A 17,027-nucleotide genomic window follows, 5' to 3' on the forward strand; every position below is an offset into this window, starting at 1 on the left:
ACCTCTGGTGCAAATTACTGACCTCTGTCATCATTTTAGGTGGGGGAACTTGCACAATCGGTGGCTGACTAAATACTTTTTTGCCCCACTGTATTTGACAAGCGATCTTTAAAAATAGCATCTTTTCCACACAGTGTAGTTATCATATTATGGATAAAAGCACAGCTTGGATGCTATAGCATGCTCTGTGTCTTCTCCTTCAGGACTTTGCCAATACCATCCCTGGCCATGGAGGCATCATGGACCGCTTCGACTGCCAGTACCTGATGGCCACCTTCACACACGTCTATATTGCCAGCTTTGTCAGGTAGGAAGCGCTGGCAATGTTAATGAGTTCTCATAGAGGAACTTTGTGCTGCTGTGGTAGTTCCGTCTTTTGAACATTTAGATGTGTTTCAATCGTGTGTAATTTTAATTGATTTTACTGGCAAGGCAGTTCACAAACCCCTCAGCCACAGTATATGAGCCACAACCGCCAGCTAAGGCTGCTCGATTATGGCAAAAATGATAATCACGATTATTTTCACTGAAATTGAGATCTCGATTATTTGACGATATTTATTTAACAATAACAATGTGTTGAATAATGACTTTAAAGATTGTCAAAAATAATATAAAATAGTGCAAATACTGATAACAGTGCAAATGTTTGCAATATAAGAAATAAATGAAAAATGTAAACATCTACGTTTAGTGAACTTTGCAGTGTTGCTCTGTGGTGCAGCTACACCGTAGCAAAGTTTACACACTGTGTCTACTTGATCCACGTCTGACTCCGCGTCTGACTTCCACACAACTGAAGGGTTTTTACCTCTCTTTTCAACCAACAGCAGTCACTCTCCTCCCCAAATAACTTCTGCTTAGCTTTCCGAGCTTCCCTCGGGTCCTCTCAATTGTTGTGACGCGTGTTCGAAACGCAGAGCGGTGCGAGAGTAAAGCACGAGGGAGGGGCTAATAATCGGCTCAGTCATTTTTAATGATCGTTGAAAGCCCAGATCACAATCGAGATTAAAATTCGATTAATTGAGCAGCCCTACCGCCGGCTACATGCTGTCAGGGTCAGAGGGTCATGTGACTAAAGGTGACACTGGAATCAAATTTTACCAGATTGTGTAAAATTACTGACACAATATAGCTGGTCTGGTTTAAATAATCCAAAACGTTCCAGATGTCAAAGGAAAGCTATTTGAAAAACCTCACATCAGTCTCACTCGCCATCAGGATAAACAGGTGGATGTTGTTTCAAAATGACGTTAACGTGGGCATCGAGCAAAAATACTTTGACTTCTGTAACTGTTCTTCAAAAATGTCAATCCAACTCGGCTAACTTCAGTTCAGTTTTATTTATAAGGTGCAAAATCACAATAGCAGTCACCTCAACGCGCTTTATATCTAAAGGTAAGGACTCTGCAATAATACAGAGAAACCCCAACAATCAGATGACCACCAACGGTGTCCAAGAGCTTCTAGTTTGAAAAGATGACGACGGCCGAAATGCTCAGCTCAAGCCGATCCATCCATCTTTACGTACAGTCTATGTATTTCACTCTTTGTGAAATTTCAGTCAGTAGTTCAAAACGTCACTTGCAGCTTGTTGGTTCCTTTTTTCTGTAGTGGTTACTGGAGGTTCTCGCCTTCCCCCTGATGAAAGGAAAGTTTGAGTGCTCTCGTGCTTTATTTTGCTTTAATTGCCAAACTTGAAGCTTGAATTTCTTTCCTCTTGCAGAGGTCCGAACCCCAGCAAAGTGCTGCAGCAACTGCTGCTGCTCCAGCCTGAGCAGCAGCTCGGCATCTTCCATACTCTGCAGTCCCACCTGAGAGACAAGGGCATCCTCCCACCTGCTGCTGTCCAGGCCGAGTGACGCGGCACCACCTCCACAGGGCGATGACCTGGGAGGGTGCGAGACGGTTTTCAAAGTTGGCGTAAGCATGTACACGCAGGCACGCATGCAGAACAGCCGTATGGTATGTGTGTGATTTCTGGCATATATCGGAGCATCCATCGTCATCCTGTCGGCTCTTCGTTCAACTTCCAATCAGCTCAAGATCACAACTTTGAACCTGAGGTGACTACGAGGAACAATCTAGTAGGAAAGAAACTAAAAACAAAAAGGAAAAGAAAGGTGGCTGCGTTGCTTTTCACTTGGACCGGCATCAGCTGCAGCACGCTTCACGAGTGAACGGGCCGCCGTCATCCTTAAAACACACACTGAAGAAAAAGATGTACTTGCTCAACAACAGTGACTGTAAAGCACGCAGCTTTCTCAGTGGAGGGTCGACGTGCAGATTCGCTGTGGATGGCAAATATTGCACTACATTTAGATTTTAAAAATGATTTAAGAAGCTTTTACCAGCATAAACTGGGCCCAAAGTGTTGAGCACGTGGACCTGAGTTACAGCAAACAGACCTGGGTGTGGGTGAAGTAGTGATGCAGCAGGGTTGTCAAACATACTGCTAAATGAAGCCATGCTTAGTCTCCACTTCCACAACATTTAGCTTTTAGGTTTCTGACTAAATCTAAAATAACTCGCACAATAATAGTCAAACGACTGTAGGCATGTTAACAGCATCAGCTGCACACTCAGCACTCGAACAATGTTGTACATAAATCTACTGAAACTATTTAGCAATCAATGCATATAATATATTACTTCTTTATGTGACCTGCTGCAGAAAAAGACTTTTAAGCTATGAGAAGTGATATGCAAAAAAAAAGAGATGTAACTCATTTGTAGCTTTGAGCATGAAGAAATTAGATTTTTAACAGGTAGCAATGTAGAGGTGTTTGGGTGACCCTTTGCTTGACTGTAAAAAAAAAAAAAAAAAAAAAAAGATAATTTAAAGGAATAGGTTGAATAGTGGTTTGTGGGAAATGTAGTCAGTGGGTTTCTGTCTTTGAGCTGATAAAAAGATCAGTAGCACTGTCCTCTCTGTCTATAAGCACAGCAATACAGTAGAAAATATAGAAAATATTATAAAGATCAATGGAAAAGTTTTTAAAAAGTCACAAATGTGGAGCAGCAGAACATAGTTTTATAGTGTCATTACTATACCTATTATATAGCACCAAATCACAACAGCAGTCGCCTCAAGGCGCTTTATATTGTAAGGTAAAGACTCTACAATAATACAGAGAAACCCCAACAATCAGATTTTAACCAGTGGATGAAAAATCCCACATAAACGTCACACGAGTGGGCAGGAACAGTTTCAAACAGACTCGTATGCAAGTGTAAAAGTTATTGTACTAATTTCTCTCCTTTACGACTCATTTCCCTTGTTCCGGGTTTTTCCTGGTTTGTTATGGGCCGTTTGGAGATGAGAATACCTGCAAGGCAACGCTAAATGCATAGCTTACTCTTTTTCCCATAAGAAAGAGGAAGCACGTTTATATTGAAGTCACTGCCTATTTGGAATCTAGAGTCAGTCTAGCAACTGGTTTATTCGTCGTTTGTCTATTTCGACGTTTCACTTGAGCAGTTTTGGATTTGACTTAAAAAATGTAACCAGAGGCCTGACTCAATGTAACCAGGCCTGACTCAGTCCAGATTAGAATCCATGATGTAACTGAAATAATGTTTTATCGTTCTAGAGATTGGACAAAATTGCAAATTTTATATCCCGAACAACACAAATGCATAATAATTAATATAAGAAACAGAAAAAATTGTGATGTTCAAGAAAATTCCAGAAATTAGTCCTAATCCCCACCCTGATATCTGGATCCACAGACATATTCGTCCATGGCAGTGAGGTCATTTCCATCCTCACAAAAATCCCAAAACGCACACTGTACAGATTAGATTACACAGGGAACAACTTTAAGTTGGTGGAAAACTGCAACAGCCTGCAAAGCTGCCCTCTGGTCTCTGTATCCTTACTCCTTACTCGGCAGGGTTGCTAATTAGCAAGTCAGTGACAGAGTTTGAAGGACGCGTGTTGATCTGTGAGCTTTAGAGGAATGACTCGCTGCTCACACAGGACTGAATCTTCACATCAGACTCTTGGAAAGAAAACAAATGAGCACATTTCCCAAAATGTGAAACGGTTTCCTTCAACCAGTGATTTTAGTTGCACTGTGGGGGTGGTGGTGGTGTTTGAGGGGGAGGTTTCCATCAGATCATTTTTGGATGCTTTAGGGTGTTTTTGCACATCAAATCAATGTTTTCTAAGTTTGAATGTAGATTGCAATACAAAATGTTATCAATGATAACATGAGATTAAATGTAGAGCCTATATACTGTACGATGGAGTGTATGTACAGTATATAAAACACTTCTTTAGGTGTACAAAGAACTCTGGGAGGTGGTTTTATTAGCTATAAGTGCAAGTTGTAGTTTGATTCTTTAGAGTATGGATCGGATAATTTTAATGTCAGAGGAAATGTGATGATTCGTATTTATGTTTTTCACGTGTTACGATGCTACGTTTGCAAAGAGATTCTCTGTTTGTATCCAGATCCTTTCACAGAGACGTTTACCAAAGCACTGTTTGATCAACACTGATTTTCTTCTGTTAGTGAAAAAGCTCAAAGAGTCAGATGGGAGTCAGATCTCTCCTGTCCCGACTTTCCCTGCTCATCCCAAAACACTCAAACCTGGAAGGTGAGAGTTTGGAATTGGGTTGGAGTGCTGACATCTGGATCTGTGTTGTGTTCACACGCTTCAGTCGTTGGTCAACGAGGATATTTTAATTTATTCGTCCGGTTTGTTCTGTTCATTTTTTCATCGTAGATTCCAAGATGTGAACGAGCGGTTCAGGTTGAATTTTTGGGACCAGCTGTATCGTACTGTGTAAATCTTTTAACTACCGCTTTACGCGCTTTTCTTTACGCACCCCTCACGCGTCCAGCATTCACAGAAGCAGCGAAGGACGCAGACGTCTGGACCGACGTGTCAACACTAAAGAGAGCCGACCAAAAGTGGAGCAGGAATTGACTCAGAATTATGTTAGAATGGATTTATATGGAGCCTGGAGTGTGTCAGTGGAATAATGTGACTCGTAAATCAATTCAAAATGTGTATATAAACTAGCTGCTGTCCCAGGTAATGACTCTGTGTATTGTCTGGAAGGATAATGAGCGAACTTTAGAAGTGCCTTTTATTTAAAAATAGATATACTTAAATGCTATATTACTGATTCCTCCAGTCTCTTAAATTCAGCTCCCATAATGATCATTTCCCAGTGGGTGTTGGAGTGTTTGCTGTTCTTCTACCGATCTAATATTTCTTTTTAGTCCTACCCACGTTCTCTCCAGAGCCTGTTTATTGCACACTACCAGTTTAACCTTTTTTCTCTTTAAGCAGCACAGTTCAGGTTGTAATCTGGAAAGTATGGAGCGAATGAGCAGCAGGTGAGCTATAGCTGTGGCTATCTAATCAATCTTTAATTGATATACTTAAGATGTATATTATTTCACTGGGACACTTGAGACTCCATATTTACAGCTGTAGTTCCACGACACACGTGCATACTAGTTTATACTTTCCTACCACGTTGCACACAAAGGTAGAAAAGAGAACAGGTAGCTGTCAGGTGACGATGCAGACTTTCAGTTGTTGTTTTTAATTTATCATTTTGTGTACATTTGGTTTGATTTGAGCAGAAATGTTTTCTAATGAGATGGACAAGGAAAATGTGTATCTACTGAGGAATAATGCTGTTTAATATTAGGGGCAATACAAAGTACGGTAAATAAACACACTGATATCTTAATAAAGAGATTGTGAAGGTGTTTAATGTACGGAGGTAAATAAAGACTTTTCTTTAAAATGTTTTTATTCCGATTCGTGTTTTTGATAATGAAGACAAATCACGTTTACATTAAAGGATCAACTTCAGATTTATTCACAAAACAAAGCCTGACAGTTAGGAAAAGAGAGATTTTGCACAGAGTGAAAGAACAATTGTGGAGTTTGCACTGGTAGAGCCGTTACTAACACACATGTAAGCATAAAGAGCTGCTCAGACGTTTCCTATCGACTCTGAGCTTTAAACACACCACCGAGCAGATAAAGACAATAAAAACGTAACTTCTAAAGGAAGCAAAGAAGTGACTGGGTTGTAATACGTAAAGATGTTAATGCCATTTTGTGTTCATTCTTTTCACCATGAGAAGTATCAGGATAAATGGGAAAGCTATACAGTGACAAAACTAACAACTTTGCTGCTCCTACCAATAACAGCCACCAACACCAACAGCAGGATTTTGGCTTATCCAGGTAACTTGAGACTAAACCTGGGTTTTAGTATGACAAAGGTGGTTCAGCAGCCGCGGTGCTTTCAGTCTGTTTTGTGTTTAACCACCTCAGATTTTTCTAGTAGTGCACTACATAAAAATCAGTCACTGCTGCCCATGTGATCATGCTATTGGCCATGTTGTCAGGTTGATAACAACCTTCGTGTGACTGCTTGGCCTGATTGGGGCTGTCGGGGTTCGTGAAGCCAGACAATGGAAAGATATCCTGCATTTAACTTGAACAAGTACAAGGCCTGAATGATCAGTTATGAATACCCTCAAACTAAAACGATGCACTGTAGTGCAGCCGGGATATGAAAGCAGAACGACTCAGACAAACAAAGCAAACACAGACAAACTTTTCTGCGTCCTCTGGAAGGTTTCTATTAAAGTGCATCATAGTTTTCTTTGAGTCAGACGAAAAAACAAACAAATATCAGCATCATGGAGCAATACATCTGGACTAAAGTGGCTTCAGTACATCAATAACAACAGCGCCCCCTACTGGAGAAAGGTTTACCACCCTCCCCATTTAAAAAATGACTTGTTTAGGTCAGTTAATGTTATCTGTCAAATCTTCAGTTTTTCATAAACCTTGGTGTTAATGCAAAAACAAAAGAAGCCTCAAACATGCATAATCTGACATGTTCTACACTTACATGTTTATTTAATGTTTGATTTCTCCAACTTATTTTTTGAAATGTAGAAATCTGAAATATTGGAGTCATGGCTAAAATATTTATCGCCTTATTAATTATTGTGCAAATTTAGCACAAATTTACACTTCAAGAAATGACAGACTGCATATACAAGACACCTGAACTTGCTATATATGTGAAGGGAAAACTTATTTAGTTTTTGGGGGCTTTTTAAAGACAGGACAGCCGGGTGGGTTGGGTGGTGGGGGGGCGGACATACAGTCGATGGCCTCAGGGCAAAATCGGGCCTCTGCAAATACCCTCGTTACACCCCAGGAAGCTAAAACTTGGATTTTCACGTATTTTCTGTAAATCGGGACGTAATAATCATGTAGTCAAAGTAACGTATACAGAGTGCATGATGTGGACGATGCAATAGCGACATAAATTTAAAAAAGTCACACATTACTGCGGTTATTAGACACTAACATACACGTGATGGAAATATAGTGCAATTTGAAAAGTTATGGCCTCTCCTGATTAGAAGTATTTTTAAAGTGCCAACAATCAAGACTTAAAGCCTCGTCCGATTGCTAACGTGTCACAAAGGAGACCAGTTTGACAGAAAGACTTCTCCTGCCACACCGTCAGCTCATGGACGTCCTGCAGGGGGCGTCTGAGCATGCTCAGAAAATCCTCGGTGGGTGATTAGAGGCTATTCTGTAAGGCTCAGTTAACTGATAGCGGCTGGACGGACCGTGCTCTGCACATGAAGTAATAAAACTAAAACACAATGATTGAATCACATTGATTAACTGCTGATTAAACCTGCACTGGTACTCTTCATGTTACTGTAAAGAAAATAATGAACGAATAGGCTCTGGCCGTCAGTATCAGCTCTGTTCTTCACCGCTCTGCTCCACTAAGTATTTCCCTAATAAATCTCCTTCAGTGCACATGGTTTATATCTAATCCCATTTACACCGATGCTCTCAACATTTGAAAATGCTTTCCATCTTGTTGCCGGTGTGAAGCCCAGCAGGCTCCTCATGAGGTCAAATATAAGCACATTCACAGACCAAGCCCTTCAGCAACGTTGCCTCTCAGATCTGTCAGTTAGCATCAGTTCCCTGTCCACGTCCCCTATGTAACTAGAGCATTAAATGGCACTCTTGTTTCGTCAGCTTCCTCCTCTATGACGATCCTCCGATCGGACCTGTCAGGACAGAAAAGTAGCCGCAGCAGCGCTAACCCGAGACGCACCAAAATCCTCAACACTAGAAAAGCAAAAGGCACCGTGATCTCCATCAGGTGGAAAATCGGGGCACTAAATTTACTCAAAATGCACGTGAGGAAAAACGTCCCCAAAGCTATGCAGGGGTACAGAGCCAGCTTAGCTAGCATAAGCACGTGCTCACGTCCACCGTATCGCACGTAGGGGTGCAGAGTTTCCTGTTCGTTGTACAGAGCGACCACCCAAATGGCGAGCTGAAAAATACCGGCGAAGAAAATGATCACACAGCTAATCTGAATGGCTTCCAGCTCATTGTGAGAGTTGGGCGGGAACTCGTGCGTTAGCTGGTAGGCTAACGGTAAACCTCCGACGAACGCCAGCGAGAAGGTGTTCAGCAGGCCCATGAAGCGCGTTGCCTTGGTGACATGGAGGAAAAGCGAGTGATGGACAAACCAGAGAAGGCCGACGGTGGCGAAGGAACCAAAGTAGGCGAGGTACTCGGGGCCGTAAAGCCGCAGAGCCGCTGTCAGGCTGCCGCCAAACTGCTTCTGCACGACTGTGGGATCTGGGACGTTGTCCTCGCTAGAAGGAAAGAACCGGAGAAGTTAAACATTAGAAGGTTTTTCCAATTATAACCTTTGTATTACATTTAACCCACACTGGAAAATGTAACAGAATCACTGCTACTCAGAGAAGTTTATACAAAACTGATTTTTGAAGTATTTTTAGTGAGTGTATTAAAGATACAGATGCCAACTCTGAGATTTGTGACCTCGATTGGAAAGTTCCTGATTTTGAGTCTTAACATCCAACAAAAAATTGTAGTTATGAATAAAAATACTGTAAACTGGTGCAAATTTAGACAGTTTAAGAGATGCCACAAATGCAGAGGTGCCTAATCGTGCATTCTATCTGACGACCACCAGATGGTGACATGACTCGGCTTCCTATAGAAGTTTATGGCCTCAGCATTCAAACATTTTCTTCCCCTCGTTGTCACACTTGGTTTTTCTGCAATCAACATTGGAAGCTCTCATTTCAAGGCTTCAAAGCGGGACTTAAGAAACCAATCGGTGACATCGCGGTAAATACGCCCATCTTTCACTGGTTAGAAAAATCTAGGTATTGCTCATATTTACTAAAACGTGTCTATGTTGTAAACTTTGGCCAGTCTAACTTTCAAAGAGGGGCTTCATCAAAGGTGTGTGCAGCTTCACAGCCACAACACGCTCGATAAACTGCAGACGTCACACCGTCTACATCAACTGTTTCGACTGTCCACCCTCCTTTTTCCCCTCATGTAGGAACCATGACGTCTTCTGAACATTTCTTTGACAGGATTTAGTCCGAACATTCGGGGGAATTTATTAAAGGACATCGTCATGCTAAGAAGTTCATCATTATGAGCAACTCTTGGTACGTCACCAGGCTCTGCTCTGATCTTTACACTGAAGTCAAAAATACTTTTCTTCGACCATTTCCTTCATTTTTTTTTTTTATGCCAAATTAGTTTTTTTAACCTTAGATTTTCATAGCGGACTATTTAAATGTTCAGATCATCCAAATGACCAAAAAACTGACTCAATTCCTCTGACAGGAAAACAGCCCCCTCCCAAAGGATATTTGAAAGTTGCACAGCCGATAAAGCTGAAACAAACCATATGTCCAAGATGAGAAGCGTTGCTACGATGGCATAAACTCCGTCGCTGAAAGCCTCCACTCGTTCTTTGCTGAGGGGTTCGTTAGGCAGGTAGGTGTAGAACAACATGGAGTCTGGAGTTTCCTCCACCTGACCTGAAATGGACGAGGGTTGATTGGTACAAAGGCCAGAGGTCAGCACTCATTTACAGTTCCTGTACGGTCCGGCTCTTACCGATGGCTTTGCTGCGACACCACTTCAAACACTGGGAGATGTAAGGCAGGAAGATGACGATGGCCAAGAGAACGTAAGACTGAGGAAGAAATGAAAACGTGATACTGGGAGAGTGTTTCTGACCAGCTTTGGATTTGTTACTTTATTCACTGGCTAACAACAAAGAAATGAGAGAGCGGAGATCACCTATAATCATAAAATAAGACATTTATATATTGTCCATTTTTTAAAATATGAAGGAAATAAATGTAGCAGCACCGACCAGCTGGAAGAAGATGAAGGAGAAGATGCTGGCGAAGAAGCACATGATGGGAACCTTCATGATGACTTTGAGGATGTGGTGTTTGTAGAAGGTCTGGTTCTCTGAGATCTGGATCTGCTCATTCAGGAGGAAGGGGCGGCTGAAGGCGTACAACACAATCACCGACTACAGAAACAAGACACACGGGATTACAACGTACGCACACCGCCCTGCAACCACAGGCTTCAGCCGCCCAACACCTTAAGGCGGGTAAATGGTTCAATAAAGTTAGGAAACTGAACAGAGCAGCAGACTTACCGAAGGATGACAATCTAACGTTTAAGTTTCTCACCTGAATGACGCCGATCACCATCACACAACCACAGAAGAGTAAAATCCCGAGGATGTTCTCAGGAAAGGTCGCCATTAAAGAAAACTGCAAAGTGTAGATGACACCACTGAATGAGAGCGTCGTTCGTTCAGCAGTGACTGATTCTAGGTCAACGGTTTCACACACTCAGACTCACTGTGTAGGGGAGGAAGGTTATCAGCATCATGCAGGCCTGAAATAGAAGCAAAAGCAGAAGTTCAGACTAAAAATGACCAAAATACTCTGAATGATGTGACTGCTGACAGAAAACACCATGAAATTTGAAGCCAATTTATACAGGCCTATAGTCTCTGCTCAGCCTAACTGTAAGCACAAGGTGAATTTAAGTAAGAGTATATGCATATGTAAGTCTCAAGTAACATCTTGTCCCGGCTTCGTGGGACAAACAACATGCAGACATGGATACAAAACACAAAAACAAATAAGGATGCATGTCACCTGATCAAGGAAACAGACATCAGTATGTATTCATTATCATCCTTTCATGAGATAAACAAAACCTGAGATTATCTTGTAGGCAGGCTTAAATTACAAATTTAAAAAATGACATTATCGTTTTGAAAACACTAAGTAATTTTTATACTTACGAGGTTCAGAAGTGCGAGACAGTCATCGATACGAACAACAACTTGAAACAACCTGAAGATAAACGAGGAGAGAAAGAATGAAAACGGGCGTCTTAAAAATAACTAGTACTATGATACTATCAGTACTAATACTATTACCACTACTACTAACCTGATATGAGCAGCCCAGGCAACAGTCACAATGAGGAATGTCATCAAGTAAACGCCGATCTTTGTGGTGAGTAGACCCTGAAGACTCTCCCTCAATTCCTGCAATACAAGATTTTACAGCATTTTCCTGTTATAGGTCCTTAATGTGAATTAAGATAGTTTAAAACTTCCAAAAGTAACTAAAGTTAGCATCAGAGAATGTTGGAGAAGCAACCAGGAAGATGTTAGATCCAGTTCAGGTTGCAATTTGGTGTAATACCATTTTGTACCACAAGATGGTGCGATGAGTCAGTGTAGCCTTTATTCAACCAGCAACAAATCATTAGAAACACATTTACAATGGCGTCCCGTCAAAGCCTCCTGAAGAAAATAAGGGTGGGGCTAAAATTCACCGTCAAAAACAGGCGTCACACATCTGAAAGCATTTCAGTGTAACCACAGGAGAAACACTGCCCCCTGCTGGTGACGATTTTATTTACAGTTTGCAGAGTGTAAATACAAACAAGACGTTAACTTGTTATTACATTTACTGCAAAATCAGAAAGCTCAGCTGAATAACAAGGATATCACGGCTTTGCTAAAACTTGAAATACGTTTTTAAAAAGTCCGACGTTACCTCATTATTTTCCACTTTGGTGTGAGCAACAGGTAAAATCTGTGGATAAATGAAACCGTATCAGGAGACAGATCAACTCAAACATACAGTGCTGCACATACACAGATATGTTACTCTTAGATCAGCGTGTTTGGGGCCAGGAGACCCAATTAGCAGTAATGAATTAGGCAGAAATCTTTCTATAAGTGTTATTTATTTATTTTGAAATTAATTGGAGTTTTCACTGTTACAGATTTTGCAGATAAGATTTTTTTCTCTTCCTGTCTCAGTGTGATGGGTCTGACTATGACAGTAAAACAACAGTTGAGAGAAGAAGCTCCATGAATTGGAATATTTGCGTATCTGCGCTTCACTGTGAATTTTCTATTCCGTGGGACTTTTTGCTGTTTGGTTTTGCTTCTTCTGTTGCAAACACTGTATCACATAAATGTTGTGACTGTGTTGCAAAGCTCGGCGTGTTTCCTACCATGACAGTGGCGATAATGGAGATGAGAGCATCGCTGTAGGCCAGCAGTCTGTGGGAGGACTGGGTGCTGCTGTGGCCCTCTCTCTCGGACGGACTGACGCTCTCCAGGAAGGAGGAGGAAGCTGCGTAGCTCCTCGCACCTTTCTTCTCCATCTCCTCCTCGACGTGATGCTCTATGATGTCGCTGTCGTCGTTTTCCCCCATCCTGGAGGAGCTGCTGGGGAGTGCTGCTCATCCACACACAGCGGACAGACAGCTGACTGAAGGCGGGGAAACAGGAAGCAGCAGCCCGGCTGGTTTCCTGTTCTCACCGGAGATCGTCTGTTAAAGCGAGAGGAGCCACTCGGGGTGAGAACTTTGTCATTTTTGTGTTTCTGATCTGGCGTGGTCCACAGTGGTTTTATTTGAGTGTGTTAGAAGCTGCCTTCTGAGGTGGGTCTTAAAACCACTTAAAGTCACCTGACCGGGCCTGTTTGTGGTTTTGGTGCCTTTTAATCAAATTAACTGAATAACAATTTGACACCTTGTGTCTGACTGGACCAACAAACCGTTACTGTTGCCATTAATTAGCAGGTATTTGCACCTGTGACCTGCCATTCTAGCCAAGCAGGCCACGGTGAACTTTAACCTCTTTGTCAGAACCTGCAGCTTCACATAAAAGGCCAAAAGCAAAGTGGACTCTTCAAACAGCAGCCACCAAATCAAACTGTGGCTGTGTTCATTTTGCTTTAAATGCAGGTTATGATATTGCATAAGATCCTGTTCACAGAGCTGCTGATGTTCAGAAAAGGTTGTTTTACTGTAGAGTCAAACATATGGCTATTCAAACATTTTACATTTATTCATTCGTGCTGACTGATTTCTTTTATTTACTACAGCAGCATTTCTTTATCGTGTAGAGAAACTGAGACCTAGTGCTGAAACTGCACTTCTTTTTTCTTATTTTAAGATGTCCCAGGGATTTTAATTGTGTAGTTAATTATCCTTACACTCACACAAAGGGGAGTTTTACTGTTTTGGCCCACTTAAGATCAAAGTGAGCTGCATGTGGCCCACAACAGTCTGACATCCCTGATGAGTAGTCAAACTCCACATCAACAACGGCCACTGGAAAGGACTTTTAATTAGCAGTTATTGTTACCACGAGCTTTCAGGGGAGCAGAGTAACTGGTAACCCAGCTCAACTTTAAGATTCATATTTTCCACACAGTAACTCGACTAGATCACCTCTGCATGACTCAGTTCATATTAATGCTGTATAATTATTTCTGTTCTGGACCCTGGTGCAGCTACCATAATCCCTCTGAAACGAGCAGTTTTAGCCCCTCCCCCTTTAAGCCAACATTTTGATAATTGGCTGCCCCCACAAACACCTGTGTGGTCCTGTGCTGCTGTGACATGACCCTATTAGGGTTTTTTGATGCCACAGAATAGAAAAAAAAGCGTCTATGAGAGAAAAATAATAATAAGAAAAAAAACAGAGGTATGTTAACTGACTTTAAATATATTGAGCCGTTTAATTTTAGATGCTGGTCTCCCTTAAAGAGGCATGACGAATCTAAGATATTCTAACCTCTCCTTAATATTTAAATGTCTTAATTTCTTACTTTTGATGTGTGTAGCTTTGGGATGCACCCGATAAATTAATTTTTAATTTAAGGTCAACTAAACATTCTGTATTCCAGACATTATTATTTAAAAGCTGATTCCTTAATCTAAAGGTTTTTGAAGTGGGGGGTTCAGTGGAAGTTTCTGATATGGATGAGTTTGCAGAAAACCGGATGAAGGCTGTTTACAATCTTACACATGTGAGGCTCTCTTTTGCCTCTAGAGGACGACATTACACCATAACTGCTGAAGAAGGTCGCAGGTCCGTGTTTTTCGTGAGGAATCCACCTGTTGTGCTGCAGCTCCTCCCGGCTTACAGTGATGATGGCGCTCATGTCTGCATCCATATGCGATGATATAGGTCAGATTATTTATAGCTCTCTATTCATAGCAGGACTTTGCTTTTGGTTTACATGTATTATTTATTTATATTTATTTATATTTAAATTAATTTCCTGGCTTATTGGAAACGGAGCTATTTCCCACTTATTCATATTCAAGCACATTTTGATTGAATATGAATATTTCTTTTAATTACTGTCCCCCTGCTGTTTTGCATTCTTGCTTTTCCTTCTTCGTGTCTTTTGGCATCGTCTCAGCCTCAGGGGCTTCACAGCAGCACTACAACCTGGGGGTCAGGGACAGCATGCCAAAGCCTGAGGAGAGTCTGGAGTCTTGAATCTGGCTCCGGTCCCATGTTTTTCCACTGGTCTTAAAGAACCCCAGGTTCGGCGACTGCAGCCAGTGCCTCTGGCGGTGCCTGGGGCTGTCGCTCCTAATGACATCTCAGCATCCAAGGCTCTCCATCCTCAACACTGTTCATGCAAATGTGTACTAGATCTCCCCACTGACACAACACGATCCATCGATTAAACCAGCAGCCAGCCATTTGAGAGGGTGGTAAGTAAGATTTCATCTGCTGAAAAATGGCTTCACATTAGCTGCAGGGGGACTGATCACTAGTACCTGAGTTTTAGTGATGTGCTGCCCTGCATTTAAAACACAAAACTCCACACGTGTTCACATAAAGACAATTTTCTATCTACAGCCAAACAAGGCACTGCAGAAATTAGTCCGTCTGCTTTTCACACATAACATATAATATTAACAGTTTGGCTCATTGAGGTTGGGACAGACAGACATACACGTGCACCTGCAGTAAATATGACCTTATAAAAGAGGAGAAAGTAGAGCAACAGTTTTAACGGCATTCCCCTCCTGCTGTACCTGAACACACCTTCCTCATTCAGTCAATATCAACGTTCATTAGCTTTAGTTTACATCACTGCAACCAATGAAATCCCATTAAGACATTAGTTTCTTGTTATATTTAGCACAAGTCTTTTTATAATCAATCTGTCAACACAGCAAACACAAACAGCGATCAGAGGATGATCGCTCAAAGTAAAATCTGAATTCTGCATCTTTCTTGCTGTGTGAGGCTGCTGTCAAGTTGTCATCCAGTTCCTCTGGACTGAAACATCCAACATATGTTACTATAATCAGTTTCACGTTGAAATATCTTCACATGATGACACATAGTCACGAAGTGATCTTGCACAACATTTTGAAAGATGGAACCCTGACTGTCGACATCATTTCCTCTTAATCACAGAAATCTGTTGGATGCACATTTGTATCTTCAGTTGCAATCGCCTGCATTTTCCTGTCACGTTACTGCTGAATAATTAAATTACATATCAAATGCAATCTGTTAAGATTAAAAGGATGACTGAGTGGGCGATGCTAAATCACACATAAATAAATAAACATCATGTTTCATGTGGACAAACATTCATGTTCTTCGGTCCACTGGAGCAAAACTGTGTCAGAATTTGCTGAACCTGCTTCCTGGTTCAAGGATGAAAGGAAAATCTCTTCATGAACAGAAAAAAAGTCCAGATTCTAAAATAATTTTCTTAAAAGTGAGTCTTAAAAGTTAGAACAGCATAAATCAGTATAACAATCAGCAGTTTCAATTTTATAGACATGAAGGGGTCGAGCTGAATAATTTTTAGGTCACCTCACATGCACTGAGTGTATCAGAGCTTTTGTTGTCACTGCTGTTAGATGATAGGTTATGGAGCCAGGCAGAAAACCAAAAATTGATCTGTGAGATGTAAGAATAGTCTGACTATTTAAGAGAAACTGCAGGTTCAGTGGGTTTAACTCTACAAGACACCCTTTTACCCTGAAATTATGTCGCTCCATTGGTAATATAAAAATAATTACTAGTATGCTTCATGAGCAGAGTGAAGCTGACCCCCCACCCACTTGAAATGTAAACGCAAATAGGCGGAGCGGTTAGTGCTACGTTTGTGCTGATTTGTGCAGGTACAATTAGCGTTTAGCCATAAATTAGCCTCTTATGTCCCCTATGTAACTAGTTTCATAGAAACATTGTTTCTCAAAAAGTGTTCATGGGAGTGTAAAATGTTCAAATGTAGTTTTCAATAAAGTTTTTTTAATACACTCTAAAAAAATAAATACTCAAGCATTTGCATCGTAGTTTTATGAACGAAAAGTGATTGAAGTAAAGAAATTGAAGTAAAAAAACAAAACACAAAAAAAAAACTACACTCATTACAAATTTAGCTGATTAAATACAATAAGAGTTTGGGTTTTTTTTAACAGAACTTTATTGAACAAGTGAACACAAAGCGAAAGGTCATTTGAAAAAGACATTTTTCAGCAGTAACACCATAACAGCATGTCTCATATCATAGCAGCACAAATGCTAATTGTACCTGCACAAACCAGCACAAATGTAGCACTAAAAAAGTCGACCATGTTGGTCTGTTTCGGAGCAGCCTGGGGGGATGGTGACCTTTGAATGACCTATAAAATAAAGTTTAATATCTCAAAAACCGTAGCAGCACAAATGCTACTTTTACCTGCACAAATCAGCACAAACGTTTGCCTTTACGTTTCAAGTGGGTGGGGGGTCAGCTTCACTCTGCTGTATTATGAAGGAAATGGCTTGT

At 41.1% G+C, this 17,027-nt stretch overlaps 2 protein-coding genes across 2 annotated transcripts in view; one reads left to right on the forward strand and one right to left on the reverse strand.

Annotated features, from left to right (window-relative positions):
* The window catches only part of cds1 (CDP-diacylglycerol synthase (phosphatidate cytidylyltransferase) 1), a 29,042-nt gene extending 25,934 nt beyond the window's left edge, over window positions 1-3,108 (forward strand). Inside the window, exons 12-13 of the mRNA XM_005730548.1 lie at window positions 204-307; window positions 1,727-3,108. Coding sequence (XP_005730605.1) covers window positions 204-307; window positions 1,727-1,862 — 240 coding nt within the window. The 3' untranslated portion in view covers window positions 1,863-3,108. The remainder of the gene's footprint in view (window positions 1-203; window positions 308-1,726) is intronic.
* Window positions 3,109-5,761: 2,653 nt separating this feature from the next.
* tmem175 (transmembrane protein 175) lies at window positions 5,762-13,279 on the reverse strand. Its single transcript, XM_005730549.2, has 10 exons — window positions 12,436-13,279; window positions 11,970-12,008; window positions 11,355-11,452; window positions 11,204-11,255; window positions 10,753-10,788; window positions 10,578-10,661; window positions 10,247-10,411; window positions 9,985-10,063; window positions 9,770-9,905; window positions 5,762-8,693 (listed from the first exon to the last, which is right to left on the reverse strand). Exons 1-10 carry the CDS (start codon window positions 12,637-12,639, stop codon window positions 8,021-8,023), a joined length of 1,566 nt encoding a protein of 521 aa, XP_005730606.1. The 5' UTR covers window positions 12,640-13,279; the 3' UTR covers window positions 5,762-8,020.
* Window positions 13,280-17,027: the final 3,748 nt, after the last annotated feature.

The sequence above is a fragment of the Pundamilia nyererei genome, unplaced genomic scaffold (genome assembly GCF_000239375.1).
Source record: "Pundamilia nyererei isolate P.nyererei 1_Seehausen unplaced genomic scaffold, PunNye1.0 scaffold00038, whole genome shotgun sequence".
In the NCBI taxonomy this organism is placed as follows: Eukaryota; Metazoa; Chordata; class Actinopteri; order Cichliformes; family Cichlidae; genus Pundamilia; species Pundamilia nyererei.